Source organism: Moschus berezovskii, chromosome 21 (assembly GCF_049115385.1).
Source record: "Moschus berezovskii isolate FMDL1 chromosome 21, NW_MosBer_1.0, whole genome shotgun sequence".
NCBI lineage: Eukaryota > Metazoa > Chordata > Mammalia > Artiodactyla > Moschidae > Moschus > Moschus berezovskii.
Window position 1 is genome coordinate 63,674,525 of NC_142480.1, and position 18,175 is coordinate 63,692,699.

Sequence of the window (18,175 nt, forward strand, 5' to 3'; positions counted from 1 at the left end):
CACCCACCAAGCTGGCCAGCAGACCAGACCTCCCAGCATGTCAGGTCCCCTTCCCCCAGCTCCCTGGCGGGCAGGGTCCTACCATCTTTTGTGCTTTCACACACTCCTGTCATCTCCCTGCGCTCAGAGAGGGCCCAACTATGTTTTGAGGGGTAGGGTGACCGTAGGAGGCAAACACCTTCTTCAGGCTCTTTTGTCATCTTTGCCCCACTAACGTGGGTCAGTAACAACAGCAAGACAGTGATGAACACTGCACCGTCTGGACCACAGGAGAGCAGGATGGACACACAGCCATCCTCGGCAGGGGGCACTCCTCCACCAGACTGAGTAGTCCTGGAGGAAACCCGCCCCGTGGCAGGGTGAAGCACCAGGTCTGAGCCTGAGTCAGCGCTGCCAAGAAGAATCGACTTCAGATAGATGGCCAGGGTGAGCGCAAAGCCATCTCTAACGGGTGCAAAGCTTCGTGAAGTACTGGCTAGAGCAGAGGTCCCCGGGAGCAGAGAGGGAGTGCCCCACCCTCGCAAAGCTGCGCTGAGCTCACCTCCATGCAGGCAGCAAGGCCAAGGCTAGGCCTGCACGGTGCCTCCGTGCACCTTGAGGAGCGGCTCTTCTGTCTCCCGGTGTGGGGGCACCGCAGAGATCTGAAAACTAGTTGCGTCCTCTAACCTGGACGCCACTAGAGCATTCTCCCCCGTGTGGCTGCTGTGCAGAGAGCTATGTAGCCCTGGCATCCTTGGTGGTTCACACTGACTCAGCCTCCCAGGGACAAGACCTCTGAGGAGAGACCCAGGACCTAGACAGCACGTTCCCTGACCTGGCGCAGCGCCACGGCCGTCCTGCTGGTGTCCGGGGAGCTCCGGCAGCGCCCCCTCTCCGGAGAAGCCTCCTCCCATCCGGAACGTCACTGGCTTTGAGAATAAAGCCTGTTTTTAAAGGAAAGCATCTCAGTTTTTTGGATATCCTCCCCCCGCCCCCCACCCCCACCCCCACCCCGCGGTACATCGAGCACTGGGAATTCAAACGTCAGAGGAAGAGTCAAGACAGGGGCGCCCGTGACGTCTCTCTTGACGACCGTCTGTCAGAGGTGTTCCCTTTGAGGTACGTGGAACTTAGAAATTACAATTATTTTGTGACTCATGCCTATCTTTTTCCTTATCGTAGAAAGCCATCCAGTGGCTAACAATATATTAAGTATAAAAGCACTAAGCAAACGTCAAGTCCACTCTCAAGTTCTATGCAGTCGGATTCTCGGGACAGCCTCCTGGGTGAGCCGCGGTGTGCCTCGGTGGGTCCCGGCTGCAGGACTGGTGGGCTCTCAGGTGGGTGGGCTTTCATCTAGCCGTGTCGTCGGGACTCAGACCTCGCGTCAGAGCATCGCGGGACCACCGGGCCGCCTGTCAGGAGCTCGGCGGCGGGGGCGGCTGGCGCATCTTGTTCGCATAGAAGTCCCTGCACGTCTGGCAGCAGCGCTGGTACCACCGCATGTCCTGGCAGAGGTTCTTCTCTCGGATGACCCTGCAGTACACTGTCCATTGGTCCCGTGTGCATTTGTAGGTCAGAGCAGCTAAGGGGACGGTGGAGAGAGAAAGCCCAGGGGTTACGGGTGCCTGCGGATGACACTCTCGGGCTGCCCTCCCCCACGTGGACGCTGGAACCCTGCACAGACTGGGGGGACCACGCCCCTGCCAGGGCCGTAGCTTTCACAAGGGACACTCTGGGTCCAACTTGACCATTTCAGGGTTCAGTGGTCCGGCTGCCTCCCCCTGCTTCTGAGCTAAATGCCATCCACAGTTGTTTTATGGGAGAGGATGCCATCTGTTGGCATTTATAAAACAGAAGGGTGCAGGGAGTGGACATCCAAGGGCCCACAAAAGCAAATGATCACAGCACAAGCAAGTGGCCTGAATCTCCCTGCTCTCGGTCATGCAAAGAGACAGTCCTGTCTGAGTGAGGCCTCTGGAGGATACCAAAGAGGTCTGTGTGTGCCAGAGCCCAGCGAACACCTCGGCAAGCCTGACAACCCTCCAGTGAACCTTGACTGGAAACCCCTTCACGTTGGTGGCACCCCAGCATTAGGGAAAGCGGCTCTGGTTGGGAAACTGTTCCTGAGGGATTTCTATTCAGAAAAGCAGAAACTCTTTCAGTGGAATCATCAGATCAGTGCTTGACATTCTTCTTTTTGGGCCACCACTGGCTGGGGACGTGGCCAGGTAAAGGGCTGGGTTTGGAGCACTTGGGGCCAAACTGCTCACCAAAGCTCCCTGCCGAATTAAAGACTCCAATCTGTCAACACCTCTGTTTCCTTCTTGATCATCAGCTTCAGGACCATTCCATGTATGTATCACCCAGATTTCATAATTTACACTGCCAGATCCTTCATTTCCTGAGTAAGCACCTCCCTCTGCCTCCTTCGTGCAGAGAATCCCAAAGCATTTGAGGAGCTCTCTCTCATGTTGCCCTTCGTTGGGAGAGGGGCTCAAGGGTTTGAGGCACCCTTTCCATGACAAGGAATGAAATTCCATCCCTGAAACCTCAGATCCTCTACAGAACTGACATGTTGGCCTCTCCAGAGTTCAGATAAGGCCCAAGGAGCACGCTTTCTGGCTTACAGAATTCCCACCACCAGTGGGGACTCGCTGGCCAGGGGGTACAGTAGCCCCAGGGGTTGGGGCTCAGCAGAGGCACTCACCGAGGCGAGGGGAGGTGATGGTGTTCACGTTGATCTTGTCATTGCAGACTTCCTGGTGGCACTGTTTGTAGGCAGCGGGCTTGGAGAGGGCAGGGCACTCGTTGCCATGGCGCCCGGTGACCTTGTGCATGCACTGCACCACCCGGGACTGCAGGCCCTTCCCACAGGTCGACGAGCACTGCCGGAGACAGGGAGAGCTGAGCTGGGACAGCTGAGCAAGGAGCTGAGCTCGGGATGAGGGGCTGTGACGATGTCACTCCTGGGTCTGGCCCCTGCATGTCATTCCTAAGTGCTTGAAATAATCATAGTACAAGAGGGCTTGGCTGCATACCAGTGGCCTGATGGAAAACTGTTTCAAGATGTTACAGACTGCATGTCTGGGCCCCTTCCACCTCCAAATATTTACATGTTGAAGCCCTAATGCCCCTGTGTGTGTGTTAGTTGCTCAGTTCAGTTCAGTTCAGTCGCTCAGTCGTGTCTGACTCTTTGCGACCCCATGAATCACAGCACGCCAGGCCTCCCTGTCCATCACCAATTCCTGGAGTTGTTGTGTCCAATTCTTTGCGACCCCATGAACTGTAGCCCACCAGGCTCCTCCATCCATGGGACTCTCCAGGCAAGAAAACTGGAGTGGGTTGCCATTTCCTTCTCCAGGGGATCTTCCTGACCCAGGAATTGAACCCGGGTCTCCTTCATTACAGGCAGATTCTTTACTGTGTGGGTGACCCAGGAAGCCCTAACCCCCCAGTGGGATGGTATTTGAAAGTAGGTCCTTTGGGAGGTAACTGGGTTTAAATGAGGTCATGAGGGTGGGCCCCCATGATAAGATTAGTGTCCTTATAAGAAGAGGGAGAGAGATCAGGGTTCTTTCCTTCCACCATGTGAGGACACATGAGAAGGCACCTGTTTGAAAGCCAGGAAGTGGCCTCTCACTAAGAGCCAAATATGCTAAGCACCTTGACCTCGGACTTAGCCTCCAGAACTACGAGAAATAAATGTCTTGTTATGCAGGTCACCCAGACTGCGATATTTCATTACAGCAGCCTGAGCTGACTAAGACACGTTGCTGAAATACTAATTTATGCTCATTGCACTTCACCTCCCACCCTCTCACTCCTGTTCCAGAGAACCAGCTGGGCTTTAAAATTCTCCAGATAGTGAGCAGGGTGGCAAGCTGGCACCCAGGAAGGGACTGAACCTGATGACCACAGGGATGTCCCTGGCACTTTGTGCCACACAAGGCTCTCAGGCATTTGCCCAGCCCTGGATGTAGGGAGAAAGCCAATAATCATGGGGTTGAATTTCTACAAGGCTGGAAGGGTGGAGCTCAGAATTAAGTAAAGATACAGGAAATGAAGAAGTGCAACCTTTCTTGCACGATGGACTCATGGACTAACACGGGGGCTAACAGTTTCAATTTAGACACTCAATCCCTAGTTCTTGGCATTTCCAGATGGCTAAAATCAAACCAGTGCAGTTTGGCAGACCATCCCGCTCTCCCATAGAAAGGCCTTGTCAGACTGTGTTCTGTCTCCTGCCCTTGTGCTCCTTTAAAGTGTTTTACAGGGAACCTGCCCAATATCCAGCATCAGGATTCCCTCCCCCAATCCTGCTTGCCAGCTCCCTGCCCTCGCTTGCTTTCCTGGGAGCCCCTAGAACCGTCTCTCCATTAAGTTGTTCAGCTCCCGGCCAGAAAGCCTGGTCCACACACACACTCTGCAGAACTTGAATAAAGCAAAGGCCACAGGTGCAGCAGCCCAGCCGGGGTGGACACGGCCACCTACAGGTGAGAGAGGGGAGCACGGCTGCTCTGAATGCCACGTGCAGTGAGGATGCCAGGCGCTGTCCGCATCATGTGTCTCCCCATTTCTCCCCTTGGTTCGACCCTGGCCTGTGCTGGAGGAAGGGCCTCCTCCAGGGCCTGGGAGGAGCCCTCCTGCACAGGCTCGGTGTGGAGCCTCTCATCCGTGAGAAGCAGCCATCATCTGTGCTCCCAAAGGGGCTTTTGCGCCCCAGGTGATTCTTCTGCTTTCTAGTCTAACAAGCAAGATCACAATTTTTTTTTTCACTTTAGAAAGATGAAGGGCTCAGAGGGCACAGTGCTCTGATGGGGCACAGACTTTCCAAACCATAAACGAGGTAGGAAAACCACAAGTGCCCCCTCCCCCCACCTCCTCTGCAGAGGGTCCTGGCACGTTCAAACCAGAATGGGCTCTCCCTGAGAGGCAAGGTTGTGTGCCTTGCTCGTGTCCATCTTCTTGATAAGTCCATCAGGGGAAGCTTGCAGCTTGGAGATGCATCCCTCGTTCAGGATAAACACACATTCCTGGGTTCCGCCCCAGAGCTCAGGAGCTGGTACGGGAGCACAGGGAAGTCTGAGGGCTGCTCTGTGGAGGGATGAGGTCACATGAGGAGGTTCCCACAGACTAGACAAGCGGAACAGGTGCCACAGCCATGTGACTTCTGCCTGCAGGGCATCTCCGAGGGAGAGGCTGCAGGCTGGGATCTGCTGCGTGGGATCACCTGGAGAGATCTCCATGCCCAGATCCATCAGTCAGTATCCCTGGAGGAGGCACTGGGCATCAGTGTTTTTCAAAGCTCTCCAAGTGACTCCAACAAGCAGCCAGAGCTGAGAACCTCTGACTCATCTGGATTTCTTCCCTGGGTCCCGTGTATAGTGTGCAGAGCTCCGTTTTCTTACAATGAAGTAGTCAAGTGTTTGTATACAAATATGTGTAATTAACCTTCCTAGGTGGCACCAGTGGTAAAGAACCTGCCTGCCAATGCGGGAGATGTTTAAGAGGCACGTGTTTGATCCCTGTGTCAGGAAGATCCTTTGGAGAAGGGAATGGCAACCCACTCCAGTATTCATGCCTGGAGAATCCTACGGACAGAGGAGCCTGGCTGGCTATAGTCTGTGGGGTTGCAAACAGTCAGATGCAACTGAAGTGGCTTCGCGCTGATGTATAATTAAGCAAGAACAGACATCCACCTGCAGTCCCAAATATTAAGTTTATATAGAGATGATGTGCTGTGTGCCAAGTCACTTCAGTTCAGTCAGTTCAGTTCAGTTCAGTCGCTCAGTTGTGTCCGACTCTTTGGGACCCTATGGACTGTAGCCCTCCTCCAGGGGATCTTCCCAACCCAGGGATCAAACCCATGTCTCCTATATCTCCTGCATTGGCAGGCAGGTTCTTTATCACCAGTGCTATCTGGGAAACCCAGAGAGCTAAGAGCTGTGCTCAAATACTACAAGTGAAGCCTTTCATTCATAATTATTCTTGGAAAAGAATAAATTGCCTAAGTAACAACAAAACCTCTCACAGTTCAAGACAGGGGTAAGGGGTGCCCTCAATTATTTGTAGCAAGATCAGCTGGGAGTTAAAAGAAAAAGAGAGGCAAAGAAATTTAGCTTTCTTCTCCTGGAAGTTGGACATGATAATCCATTAAATTATGAGGGAGGGTGGTGTAAAAATGTTTAAAAATCACTTAAGAAGTAATCTGGCTAACAAACACATGAAAAAATGCTCAACATCCCTCATCATCAGAGAAATGCAAATCAAAACCACTATGAGATACCATTTCACACCAGTCAGAATGGCTGCTATCCAAAAGTCTACATGCAATAAATGCTGGAGAGGGTGTGGAGAGAAGGGAACCCTCTTACACTGTTGGTGGGAATGCAAACTAGTACAGCCACTATGGAGAACAGTGTGGAGATTCCTCAGAAAACTGGAAATAGAACTGCCATATGATCCAGCGATCGCACTCCTGGGCATACACACCGAGGAAACCAGAATTGAAAGAGACACATGTACTCCAATGTTCATTGCAGCACTGTTTATAATAGCCAGGACATGGAAGCAACCTAGATGTCCATCTGCAGATGAATGGATAAGAAAGCTTTGGTACATATACACAATGGAGTATTTCTCAGCCATCAAAAAGAATGCATTTGAATCAGTTTTAATGAGGTGGATGAAATTGGAGCCAATTATACAGAGTGAAGTAAGCCAGAAAGAAGAACATCAATACCGTATATTAACGCATATATATGGAATTTAGAAAAATGGTAACCTGAACCCTGTATAAGAGACTGCAAAAGAGACATAGGCATTTAGAACAGTCTTTGGGACTCTGTGGGAGAGGGTGAAGGTGGAATGATTGGGGAGAATGGAATTGTAGCATGTATATTATCATAAGTGACCAGTCCAGGTTCGACGCATAAATTTTCCTCTGTTCAAAAAAAAAAAAAAAGAAGTAATCTGGGAAGTGGCCATCCGCAGAGACTGGAAGTCCACACCAACAGGGTGAGTGAAAGAAATGGCCCAGGGTTCTGCATGCTTAGTTGCTCAGTCGTGAATGACTCTTTGAGACACCATGGACTGTACGTAGCCGCCCACAGGCTCCTCTGTGCATGGGATTCTCCAGGCACGAATCCTGGAGTAGGTTGCCATTTCCTACTCCAAGGGATCTTCCCAACCCAGGGATTGAACCTAGGTCTCCTGCATTGCAGGCAGATTCTTTACTGTCTGAGCCACCAGGGAAGCCTGGTTCAGGGTCCTAACACAGTGCAAAGTCCTATGAATGAGAACAAAGTCATGCCAACACGGAGCAAGGTTACCCAATACAGAGCAAGGCCATGCCAACCTTGTGAGGGAACATCCAATGAAGACAGTACATCCAAAAAGGGCGGCATCTCAGTGGATGGGGATGGCAGTGCCCTGCACACTGGCAAACTGAACAAGGGATCAGAAGGTAGAGTTAGTGATGAAGAAGACAGATGCTGCAAATACTAGGATGCACTTGACAAAGTTGCTTATATTCCCCCTTTTTCAACTCCGCAGGAAATAGCAATTTTATCAGGTTCAACTTCGTAATACAATAAAGACAGAAACTAGCAGGATTTCTAAATTAAAACATAACATATAAGCTTTAAATATGAACATATAATTACATGACTAAGTTACATATTTTAAATAGGCATTTGACTAGTCCACCTACACCATTAAAGACTTTTATATTTAAATTGCTCATAAATTTTTTTAAAGCCCTGCTCCCTGGGAAAGCAAGTGTGTTAAGCCTCATTTCTGTGACTACTGGGTGCCTGGGGAAGAGGGGGCCACGTGTGCCACTGGATGGACACTGGGCCTCGTGGTGTCTTGACTTGGCTCACAGGTGCCACATGCCATGGGAGACACAGCAGGAGGAAGAGCGGGGTTTCTTAGTGCTCCCTGGAGAAGGAGGTGGGCGGGCCTTGGTGGGGTTTCTGGGTCCCCAGGAAACGACACAGGCTAACAGAGAAGCCTGGGACTCCGGTCTCACTTTCATGGGCCCCCTGACTGTGAGGTACACAGACCCTGCCAGCAGGGCACCTCCTGCCCAATGTCTCTGCAGGTGTCATAATTATCTATGTGCAATCAGGGCAAGGGCTCAATCCTATGGACCTACTAACATCACATGCAGAACTCACAAGGCCTCTGGTGTGAAAGGACCAATGGCCGTCGTAAAATTCAAGAGCTTGGGGCAACCTGGAAGACTAATCTCCCCTCTGAGAGTTCTCAGTCTTGTTTATTATCATGCTCTGGGGCTGGGCTGGGGCAAAGCACTCGGGACGCCTCCAGCCTGTGTGTGCAGCTTATTCTGTCTGTGCGCTCACCTGTAGGATTCCACAGCAGTGTGGAGCATTTTACAACCATCCACTGAGATAGACGGCTGTCAGAGTCTTGCCCAAGGTTACAGGTAGTGAGTGGGAAAGGAGGGACAGGACCCCAGCTGCCTCATCCCACGGACCAAATTTCATCTTCCTGTATGCTTTAGAGGTTGTACTGGATGGAGCTTCTATGGGGGGCCAGGAATCAGAAAAACAGGTCATTGCCCAGATCCACCATTTATTCATTATTTTTCCTAGCTCGGTCACTGATTTTTCCCCCAGTCTATAAAAAGACCTGCTCTATGATATCTCAGAGGGTGTCTCCAAAGTTCTGCAGAGATTCAAGCATCTGTCCTATGGCTTTCCAGCACCTCCAAGAGGCAGGGCCAGGCCTGACGCTCAGCTGCTGTGGGGGCCTGTTGAGATCCTACAGACGCTGACCCTTGTAGGGATTTGACTCTAGGATTTGGACTTCCCTGATAGCTCAGTTGGTAAAGAATCTGCCTGTGATGCAGGAGACCCTGGTTCAATTCCTGGATCAGAAAGATCTGCTGGAGAAGGGATAGGCTACCCACTCCAGTATTCTTGGGCTTCCCTTGTGGCTCAGATGGTAAATAATCTGCCTGCAATGCGGGAGACCTGGGTTTGATCCCTGGGTTGGGAAGATCCCCTGGAGAAGGGAAAGGCTACCCACTCCAGTATTCTGGCCTGGAGAATTCCATGGACAGTATAGTCCATGGGGTAGCAAAGAGGACACGACCGAGTGACTTTCACTTTGGGTTATGCAGATTTTAGCTGCAGTCCTGAGGGTTGCTGTTCACACAGCTCTGGGCTGTGAACGGCATGTGCTCACTCGGAAGAACCTTTGAGAACATCAGGTGTTCGCGTAGCCTCCTGGGAACGGAGCTGAGGCAGCTCCGCAGAAGCTGCTTTGAGTGTCAGGTGAGGCTACAGAGAAGTCCTTACAGAAACCATCCCATTTTTGTTCAGTACCTATGGGAGTGTAGGTACCCATATAAAAGTTTGGAGGACAAACCACTGAAAAAGTTTACCATGCCGTCACCTGGTTTGTGGGGCTAGTTTTTTCTTCTGTCTTTCCAAGCAAGATGGAATCACCTACATTAAACACAAAAGTGGAGACTTCCAACAAGGACCCTTTGGTGCAGCTGCCACCTTCCAGGCCTGCTGCATTTTCATTTGGGCCAAGGGAGTGCCTCAAGTGGCCCTGGCCTAAAATCCACGCATACCTACCCACTCCTTGGCCGGAGTTTCAGCAATGGTCAGTGTGGGCAGGACAGGCCTGTCAGCATGCTGCATCCCCCCTTACTAGCAGTGTGACCTCAGGCAAGTTACTTCACCTATATGAGCCCTGGCTTCTTTATTTGTAGCTTGAGGACAATAAAACTTTTCTTGTAGGATGATTTCCAGGGTTAAAGACAGCTTAGAACAGGTGCCTGGCAGGGAGTCTGGGATGGACAAGTGCTGCTACTATTGTTTAACAACAGCAAGCACAGGGCCAAGAGCAGAGACAGCTGGCCAGGGTCCCTGGAGCCCGGGGAGGTGCTCCGACTCACTGGCTGCTTAGCAGGTGCAGACATCCACCTTGCCCGGCTCTCGGCAAGGATCAGGCAGTGAGGCCACACGGCGTGCAGGAGCGCAGTTAGAGGGTGACTTGGCCCTGAAGACACACGTGATTCCAGAGAGGCTGCAGGGCTGCGTCCCCGTAACCCGAGCTCGTGGCTCAGATGACGACTCTCGCCTATCGGCCTCTGCTCAGCCCCTGTGTTAAGTAAACAGCAAGGAGACGGCAGTGTCTCCTGAAAGCATCGAATTAGCCCCAGGCATCACTGTGACGCCATTCTTTAGGCTTTTAAAAACTAAGCACACAGGTCTATAAAAATCCAGACCTGGTCTTGTGTGAAGAGCTCTGTCACTGTTGGGTAGTTTCTTCAAGCCACTCTTGACATTAACATTTAAGGTGGCTCCCCAAGCCTCAGGAAACCAAGACAGAAGAGGAGCAGTAATAAACCCGCTGGGAAAGCTCCTTCCAGATGACCTGAGTGAGTGCAGACCCCCAGGCCCCATCTCCAGCAGTGCCTGCAGCGGCCCACCACACACAAGGCCTGGGGACCTGCCATCCATCCTGTGGGTGGCGACGATGACGACGCTGGTGGGGTTGGCAGTAGAAGAGCGGCAGGGCCCACTGTGCCTGCCCGCGCACACGACTCATACCCGTTCTCGGTGAGTCCTCCTTAATCTTCAGGCTAATGGCTACTAGGGGCGGGGAGGCGCTCAGAACACAGCAAGTGCAGAATCAGTGTGTCCCGACTGCAGGAATGGGGTCTGCAGGGCACAGCACTGCCTGCAGGGAGGCGGAGCGCGAGGCTCAGAGCATCCACATCCTCCTGCAATGCAGCCCCAGGCCCCCACCCAGCTGCTGTGGGGAGGATGGCATGCTTCCTGGACACTCCTCCCTGCAGGGCGGGACCAGGCCTCTCACCACCAGGGGCCCGGCTCCAGGACAACTCCACTAGGGTGAGCTCCTCTCCACTCCTCCCAGCTGTGACATCAAGACCATTCATGACACCAGATCCCAAAGCAATGTTGTGAGAATCAGCTAAAGGAAATTGTAAAAATCTGGGGAACAGGAAACAGCGATACACAAACACTGGCTCCTGCAGAGCGGGGGATGGACAGGGGCTCCCGACACAGGCTCTGGGGTGAGCAGGAGATGGTGAGTGTGCAATAGTGCAAGGTGAACCCTCAGATAACGGTGCGCCCGCACCACGCTGAGCCATCCGAGGGGCAGGACAGGGAGGGGGCCGCGGACGGAATCCCCTTACAGGAACTCCACTTTCTGCTTGTGTCTAAAAGGCCCTGGGATGGTAAAATGTCAAAAGATGTTTTGACATATTTCCCCCCAGACTTTGCATGAACCATAAAAACCTCAGAAGCTGTTGAAACCTGAAACAGCACGTTTACACAATGATGAAAATCCCCACCATCTTTGCTCCTGCCTTGAAACTAGAAAAGTGTACACACACACACACACACACACACACATTCCCCTTTCAACTCATAATTTCTTTCAAACTGTTTTTGAAATCCTCGAATCCTAATCTCAGCCTTAGCTTTGGGTTTCCCCCATCTTTGAATTTGCAGCCTGCTGACCTACAGGTTCTCTTTGGGACGCTATGGGACCCAGAAGGCCAAGGTCACACCCGTGACCCACAAGGACGGGTTGTCCCAAGAGCTCTTGCTTCTTGCTCTGGACAGGCGCTGTGAGCACAGAGTGGGCCGCAGTGGCTGGCTCACTGTCTCCCCCTGGGCAGAAGCTGCCACCAGTGCGGTGATAGAGCTCTCCCAGCTCCTCAGTGACGGTTAGAAAGGCCGTCCACCCCTCCTACGGGGGACGGCCTCGGTGCCCAGCAAATGCTGCACAACTGTCTCCTGTCCCGAGCCACACTGTCATCACGCAGAGCCCCAGGTCAGAGCACACGCTGTTTCACAGGGTTCAAACCACATTCAAAGAACTCATCTCCTAAGGCATAGTTTACAAGAAACATGATTTGGATCAGAGATGAGAGCCCTGGGTGTCCCAGATAATGATGGTGAAGATGATGATGATAAAAATGCTGAAGCCAGGCAGTGTCCTGGGTGCCTTATATGGATGCCCTAGGAGGTGGGCACCCCTAACGCCATCTGACAAAGGATGACGCTGCTTCAAGGTTATGACATCAGGAGAGCAGGGACGTGCCCCTGTGTTGTCCTGCAGAGGTGCCCTGCTCTGAGGTCGCTGACAGTGTCAAAACCGAAGTGTTTTTTAGGGATGGCAGCTTCTCTGATTCAGTGGCCAGGTCTATGGTTAAAACCTAGGCTGGCATGTGAGGCAGGCACCCCACTCTCTGACCTCTGATTCCACACAAAGGAGGCTGATCTAAGGAAGCACAAAGGTGAATGAAGGACAGCAGGGGGATGGACAGGGCAAAGGCACAGGCCTTCAGACTATAGCTGACCCTTGAACAATGTGGGTTATTCCAAGCACAATGTACGGTTGGTCCTCCAAGTCCTCAGTTCCTCTGTGTCTGAGGATGCCACCTGGACCATGTACTCTGCAGTATTTACTGTTGGAAAATATCTAGGTGTTGTACAAGGGTCAACTGCATTCAGTTCACTCCCATGCAGGCACCTCACCTGGCAATTCCAGGGACACTGCTGCCCTACAAGTTCTCTCTCATCTGAGCAGGTGTGGGCCCTGGACTTTTCTCTAACTTCATGACCCAGTGGCCAGCTCTGCTCCCCCTGACAAAATGCTCCAGACCAAGGGGGAATCTACCCCCCTCCCTCCTGCCCCACTCAGAAAAGCACTGAAGTCTGATGGCTCCCCTCTCACTGCTGCCTACACACCTGAGAGCAGCATGGGATGGAGGATTTCCTGATCCCTGTCTGCAGGGTTTCCCTGGTGGCTCACACAGTAAAGAATCCGCCTACAATGCAGGTGACCTGGGTTCAATCCCTAGGTCAGAAAGATCCCCTGGAGAAGGGAATGGATACCCCCTCCAGGAGCCTTGCATGGAGAATTCCATGGACAGAGGAGCTTTATGATCTACAGTCCTGGGGTGGCCAAAGGTCTGACATGACTGAGCAACTACCTTTTGTGGGTTTCCAGATGGTGCTAGTGGTAAAGAACCCATCTGCCAATGCAGGAGACGTTAAGGGACTTGAGTTCGATCCCTGGGTTGACAAGGGAGGAGGACATGGCTACCTGCTCCAGTATTCTTGCCTGGAGAATCCCAAGGACAGGGTAGCCTGGTGGGCTACTGTCCATGGGGTTGCAAAGAGTCACACACGACTGAGCAACTAATTATTTCACTTTCACCTGCTTGCAGAGTGCTGGCTGTCTGTGTTATACAGTTTCACACATCCCAAAAAAGGGCCCTGGTGTCTCCAGTGCCTCTCATGCCTGCTCTTGGATGTTCAAGTTTCTTTTAATTAGGACTCAACTGTTTATTTTACAAATAAGGGGAGACAACATGCATGATCGTTTGTAGAGACAACAGGTTTATACTACAGTGTAAATGACTAATACAAAGCCCTGGGGAGAGCAGGTTTTGATTGGTGAGTTGGAGACAGAGTGGATAAATACTTGACTTTACAATAAGCTTATGACTATGCTGGTTAGATCTGAGGCATATAATATTTCATCGCCTTCCCATTTCAAATTAAAAACCCAAGCCTCTGACATTATTATGCATTTAAAAGAAAGGCGGATTAAGAGCCAGAAGGCAAGGACCAGACTCTTAGCCCTGCCATTTTCTAGTTATGTGACCTCCAGAAAAAAATCTCATATCACTACTCTGAGCCTCAGTTTCTTCACCTGTAAAATGGGAAAGGGGTCAAATGAGAGAATGTGAATGCAAATGCTTTGTAAATTCTAGAGACCTGGTGAATATCGGGACCATGGTCAATGGTCCCAGCAGAATTGCATCACTCTCCACTAGCACTCCATTCAGGGCTGCCCCCCGGCAGGGGCTGTGTTCATCCTGCCAGAGGACTCGGTGTGGCCTAGCATCTGTAGCTGGCTCTCTGTCTCCTGTATCTCCTGGGCACTGTCCATCTTGTCCCTCAGTGCCCAGCACAGACTGGCACACAACAGGGGCTCAGGAAATGCTGGTTGAACCACACTGAACTTGGCTGCAGGCCTACAGCAAGTGGGTGCCCCGACTGGCCCCGCAGGCCAGCCTTGCAGGGTTGGGGGAGCCGTCAGGCCCCAGCACAGGAAGTGCAGGCTTCAAAGTGGTGAAAACTTTTTGGAACCAGCCCCTTCATGACACAAGGTCTGTTTCTAAGGCCATGGAACTCGAGCCCCCATCCCTCTGCCCACAACCCCAGAAGGTATCTTACTGCTGTTCTGGGAAGGTACCAACATGGCCCTGTTTGAATGAGAAGCTCTCCCTGACTTCTTCCTACGGCTCTGCAGCTGCAGAGTCTGGCGTTTTTACGGCTTCATTTGGTCTCCTACGGCCTCTGGAACGTGCTGGGGATCAGCTGTGAGTGGCACACCTGGGACTCGACCAAGGCCTCAAGTCAGGCCAGCCTCATTCCAGGGCACCTCCGCCGGCACCAGGAAGTCAATGGCCACTTTGATCTTTTCAGTAAAAGGGAACATACTCTTAAAAGAGTCAGTGGTCTTCATTAAAACACCATCTATTATAATCCCTCCAGAATAATTTGTTTCTAATTATTTCAGTGGTGATTAATGCCTCTGGTCTTGAAACTGTAACATCTCAACTTTTTATCAAAAGTCACGCTGCTCTAGAAAGAAATGTGATTTCCTCCTTTCCCAGTTTCAGGAGCACTCTCTTCCACACCTCCCACTCCCCCCCTCGCTCATCCTATCACCAGGTTGAATACGTAGGCCTAGCATTTAGTGGAAGAAAACAATGATTCCCACAGATCTGGAAATAGCTTATATCCCAGGCGGGCAGGCAGCTGCAGGGCAGTTTCCAAACAGAGAAGAGCGGTAATAATGCCCTCGGCAGGGCTGGGAAATTGAAGCAGGTTTTTGGATAGATCTCTAGTTAGGCTTCAGCCGTTTGCTGAGGATGGGGCAGGGGAAGGAGCCCCAAATGCCCTCCAAGCCTGCCCTGCCTCAGCCAGGCTCTGGGTGCGGCTCTCAGGCTCCCTCTCCCAGCTGGAGGGATGGATGCTTGGTCCTGCTCACTTCAGGAAGTGCAGAAGCAGAACGGCACCTGCGGCTTGTCCTTGGGCTGGCCCGTCCATCACCTCCCTGGAGACAGGCTCATCTTTCTCAGCAGCACCTCTAGGTCAAGTGATGGGAGGCTGCTTGGAAGGAATATGTCAAAGCATCCAGATACACTGCACCGGGGGTCTAACAGTGCTTGGACTTCTTTCCACTTTCCTTCTGGGCAACTTGTTCGCTGCCTTCAAAGTCTGGCATGTGGGAGGTTTGGATGCTGGTTAGAGGAGGGTTACCCACAACAACTGGATTGAAAGTGCATCAGACTCCAACTGTGTGATGGCTCAGATGGTAAAGCGTCTGCCTGCAGTGCAGGAGACCCGGGATCAATCCCTGGGTTGGGACGAACCCCTGGAGAAGGAAGGGGCAACCCACTCCAGTACTCTTGCCTAGAACTATCCCATGGATTGAGGAACCTGGTAGGCTACAGTCCATGGGGTCACAAAGAGTTGGACATGACTGAGCAACTTCACTTCAAAAATAACTTATCAATCAGAAAGCAAATCCAGGCTGAACCAGTGAAAATGTTAGGGGACCAACATCCCTGGAATCTGCTTCCATCAGCGCTGTCACCCAGTGACTGAGAATGAGGGCCCCATGGGACTCATATCCTTCCCAGGTCTCCAGAGCAGACACAGGGAAGCAATAGGCGGATCTCTTCTCCTGTGCTGGGATGGGGGGTGGCGGGGGGCCTGTGCCAGCACACTCAGAGGTGGCAGCTGCAGAAGGGGGTAGGGGTGAGCAAACAATTGTGGTGGGGGTCTCCTGGTTCAGGTCTATGCGGTCGCCATCCCCACCAACCCTTGTATCCAGTGTGCACACATACCTGCACACATACACACACACACACGCGCACGCACTACCTTCCAAGTCAGTGTCCCCATAGTTCTCAGCTGGGAAGAACGAGCCTGCCCTGGGCCCTGGCTCTGGCCAGACCTGCTGGGGAGGGAGTGGCTGGCACCAGTCCAGGGCTGGCCCCAAAGGCTGGATGCACACCAATCCGAAGCCACTGGATGCCAGCCCTGGACAGAGGCCCTGTACATCCCCTTGGTCTCTCGTGCTCTCACCGCCCAGCTGATCAAGCTGGCTGTGGCAGAAAGTAGGCACTGCAGCCTTCTAATATCTTAGTGTCCGGAAGGCCAGGAGGCAGGTTATGCTTCATGGCCTGGTAGGAGGGTGAAAGTCAGGTAAAGGCTCCATTTCACTGGAAGCCACGTGCAGCGGGCTGTGCGGGGGGCAGTTTGCCAGAATGTGCGCCCATGTCCTTGGCCAAGGAGGGGCCAAGTGCGCTGATCTCCTCGGCATTCTTCACATCCATCCTTGGATGTTCTGCTGCTCCCGGGACCAGGGAGCTTATGGCACTCAGGAAAACAAAATGTCCATCTGGTCCTCAGATCCAGAGTGATTAGAAGCTCTGGCAAGGCCCATCCACAGAGCACCCACCACGGGGACTCGGGACCCCACCACATGTCCACCCAGTGGACGGAGCTCTGAACTGGGGCTCAGGGGCCTGGACTCTGTCAGAGAGCCGGGGCTGAGCTGCTTAACCTCTCTGCACCTCTGCCCCTTCCTCTGTTACGCAGGGATCAGCACTTCCATGGGAGACGGCTGCTGGTGCAGGGGTCATTGCATAAAGGAACCAAGGCTGAGGTCCCAGACCCCCAAGGCCCGGCTGATCCCTCCTCACTCTCCTCCTGCCCGGGGACACCCGTGACCACAGGAGTCGCCTTTTAGCGGTACAGGCTGCATTCAGGATGTGACCACAAGGACCCTTAGAATAACAACAGCTTTATTCTAATTCACACCTGGACATATGGAGTCCAGACAAAGCTATTTTGCCTGGCCAGATAGGTAAATTAAAGCCCAAAGTGTCTGGAGGAGCATGGGGAGATGCAACAGCCCCTGCTGGGCCCCAGGTCACGAAGGGGATGTGCAGATGGAGGCCAGGTTGCCAGATTTCCGTAGAAAGGCCCAAATCCAGATTGCCAGGTGAAATTTCCCATTTTTTAACTGTTAGCAATCAATTCTCAGAGAGGGCAATGGCAACCCACTCCAGTACTCTTGCCTGGAGAATCCCAGGGAGGCGGAGCCTGGTGGGCTGCCATCTATGGGGTCGCACAGAGTCGGACATGACTGAAGCGACTTAGCAGCAGCAGCAATCAATTCTAAACTGTTTCCACCAGTGTATGGCCTTCGAGCATAGATATCAACGGAAGCAAATGGGGAGCTTCCAGTTACTGAGACCAAAAGGAAACAAACACGCTCCAGGTTCTCACTGGAAATTTCCATCAGTAAATCAGACAGGAGAAATGTTACAGCTTTTGGAAGAAGATTCTGGAACACTCATGGAAGGTTCTCGGGGTGAAAACGGTATCCACCTTGGATATGGGTCAAGGATATCAGAGGAATGAATAAAGGAATAACTAGCAGGGAACTTTCATTCACTTGAATGCTGTTGAACTCCCCTGCCCTGAGGCTCTGGGAGATGGCCTCCTTTCCTCACCCCAGGGCCCTGTGCTTTCCCCTCAAGTGTCGTCCAGCCCTTGCCCAAGGGCCCTGGGGACAATGATGCTCTGTCTGCCCACAGTGCCTCTGTGTCTGCCTGGGGACAGACTCCCAACCATTGAGGAGGCTCTCTCAATGGCTGGTGACCAAGCCCACTGCAGGATGCATGGGTCCCCTTGGCACTCTTTCCTGCTTTGGGGGTTCTCGGGGCCCTTCTGAATGGACACCGTATGGGGTCACCAGCAGCTGTGGAGTTTGGAGAGAAAGTGAATTCACCTGGTGAGACAGGCACCATCTGGTTGAACTGGGGCCCACGCTGAGAGGGCTGAGCCCCTTGATTTGCCTCTGCTTCCTGGGCGGGATGGACGCGCAGGCGCTGTACTCACCTTGGACCAGCTCCCGGTTTTCCACTCATAGCAGCCGGAGTAGTCCTCACAGGGCTCCTCGGCTCTCGGCCTAGTGGACGCATCGCATTTTCCTTGGGAGTTGGTGCACGTCACAGTCCGTTTCTGTGTCCCTTTGCCACAGGTGGCAGAACACTGCAAGACAGCACTCAGAGACTGAATCT

The 18,175-nt window shown here is 52.5% G+C and overlaps 1 protein-coding gene across 1 annotated transcript in view; it reads right to left on the reverse strand.

Moving 5' to 3' along the window:
* Positions 1 to 996: 996 nt before the first annotated feature.
* Positions 997 to 18,175, reverse strand: part of ADAMTS17 (ADAM metallopeptidase with thrombospondin type 1 motif 17) — a 401,986-nt gene continuing 384,807 nt past the window's right edge. The window contains exons 21-23 of the mRNA XM_055417694.2: positions 17,994 to 18,146; positions 2,690 to 2,867; positions 997 to 1,564 (exon numbers count right to left, since the gene is read on the reverse strand). Of these exons, the coding sequence (XP_055273669.2) occupies positions 1,398 to 1,564; positions 2,690 to 2,867; positions 17,994 to 18,146 (498 nt within the window). The 3' untranslated portion in view covers positions 997 to 1,397. The remainder of the gene's footprint in view (positions 1,565 to 2,689; positions 2,868 to 17,993; positions 18,147 to 18,175) is intronic.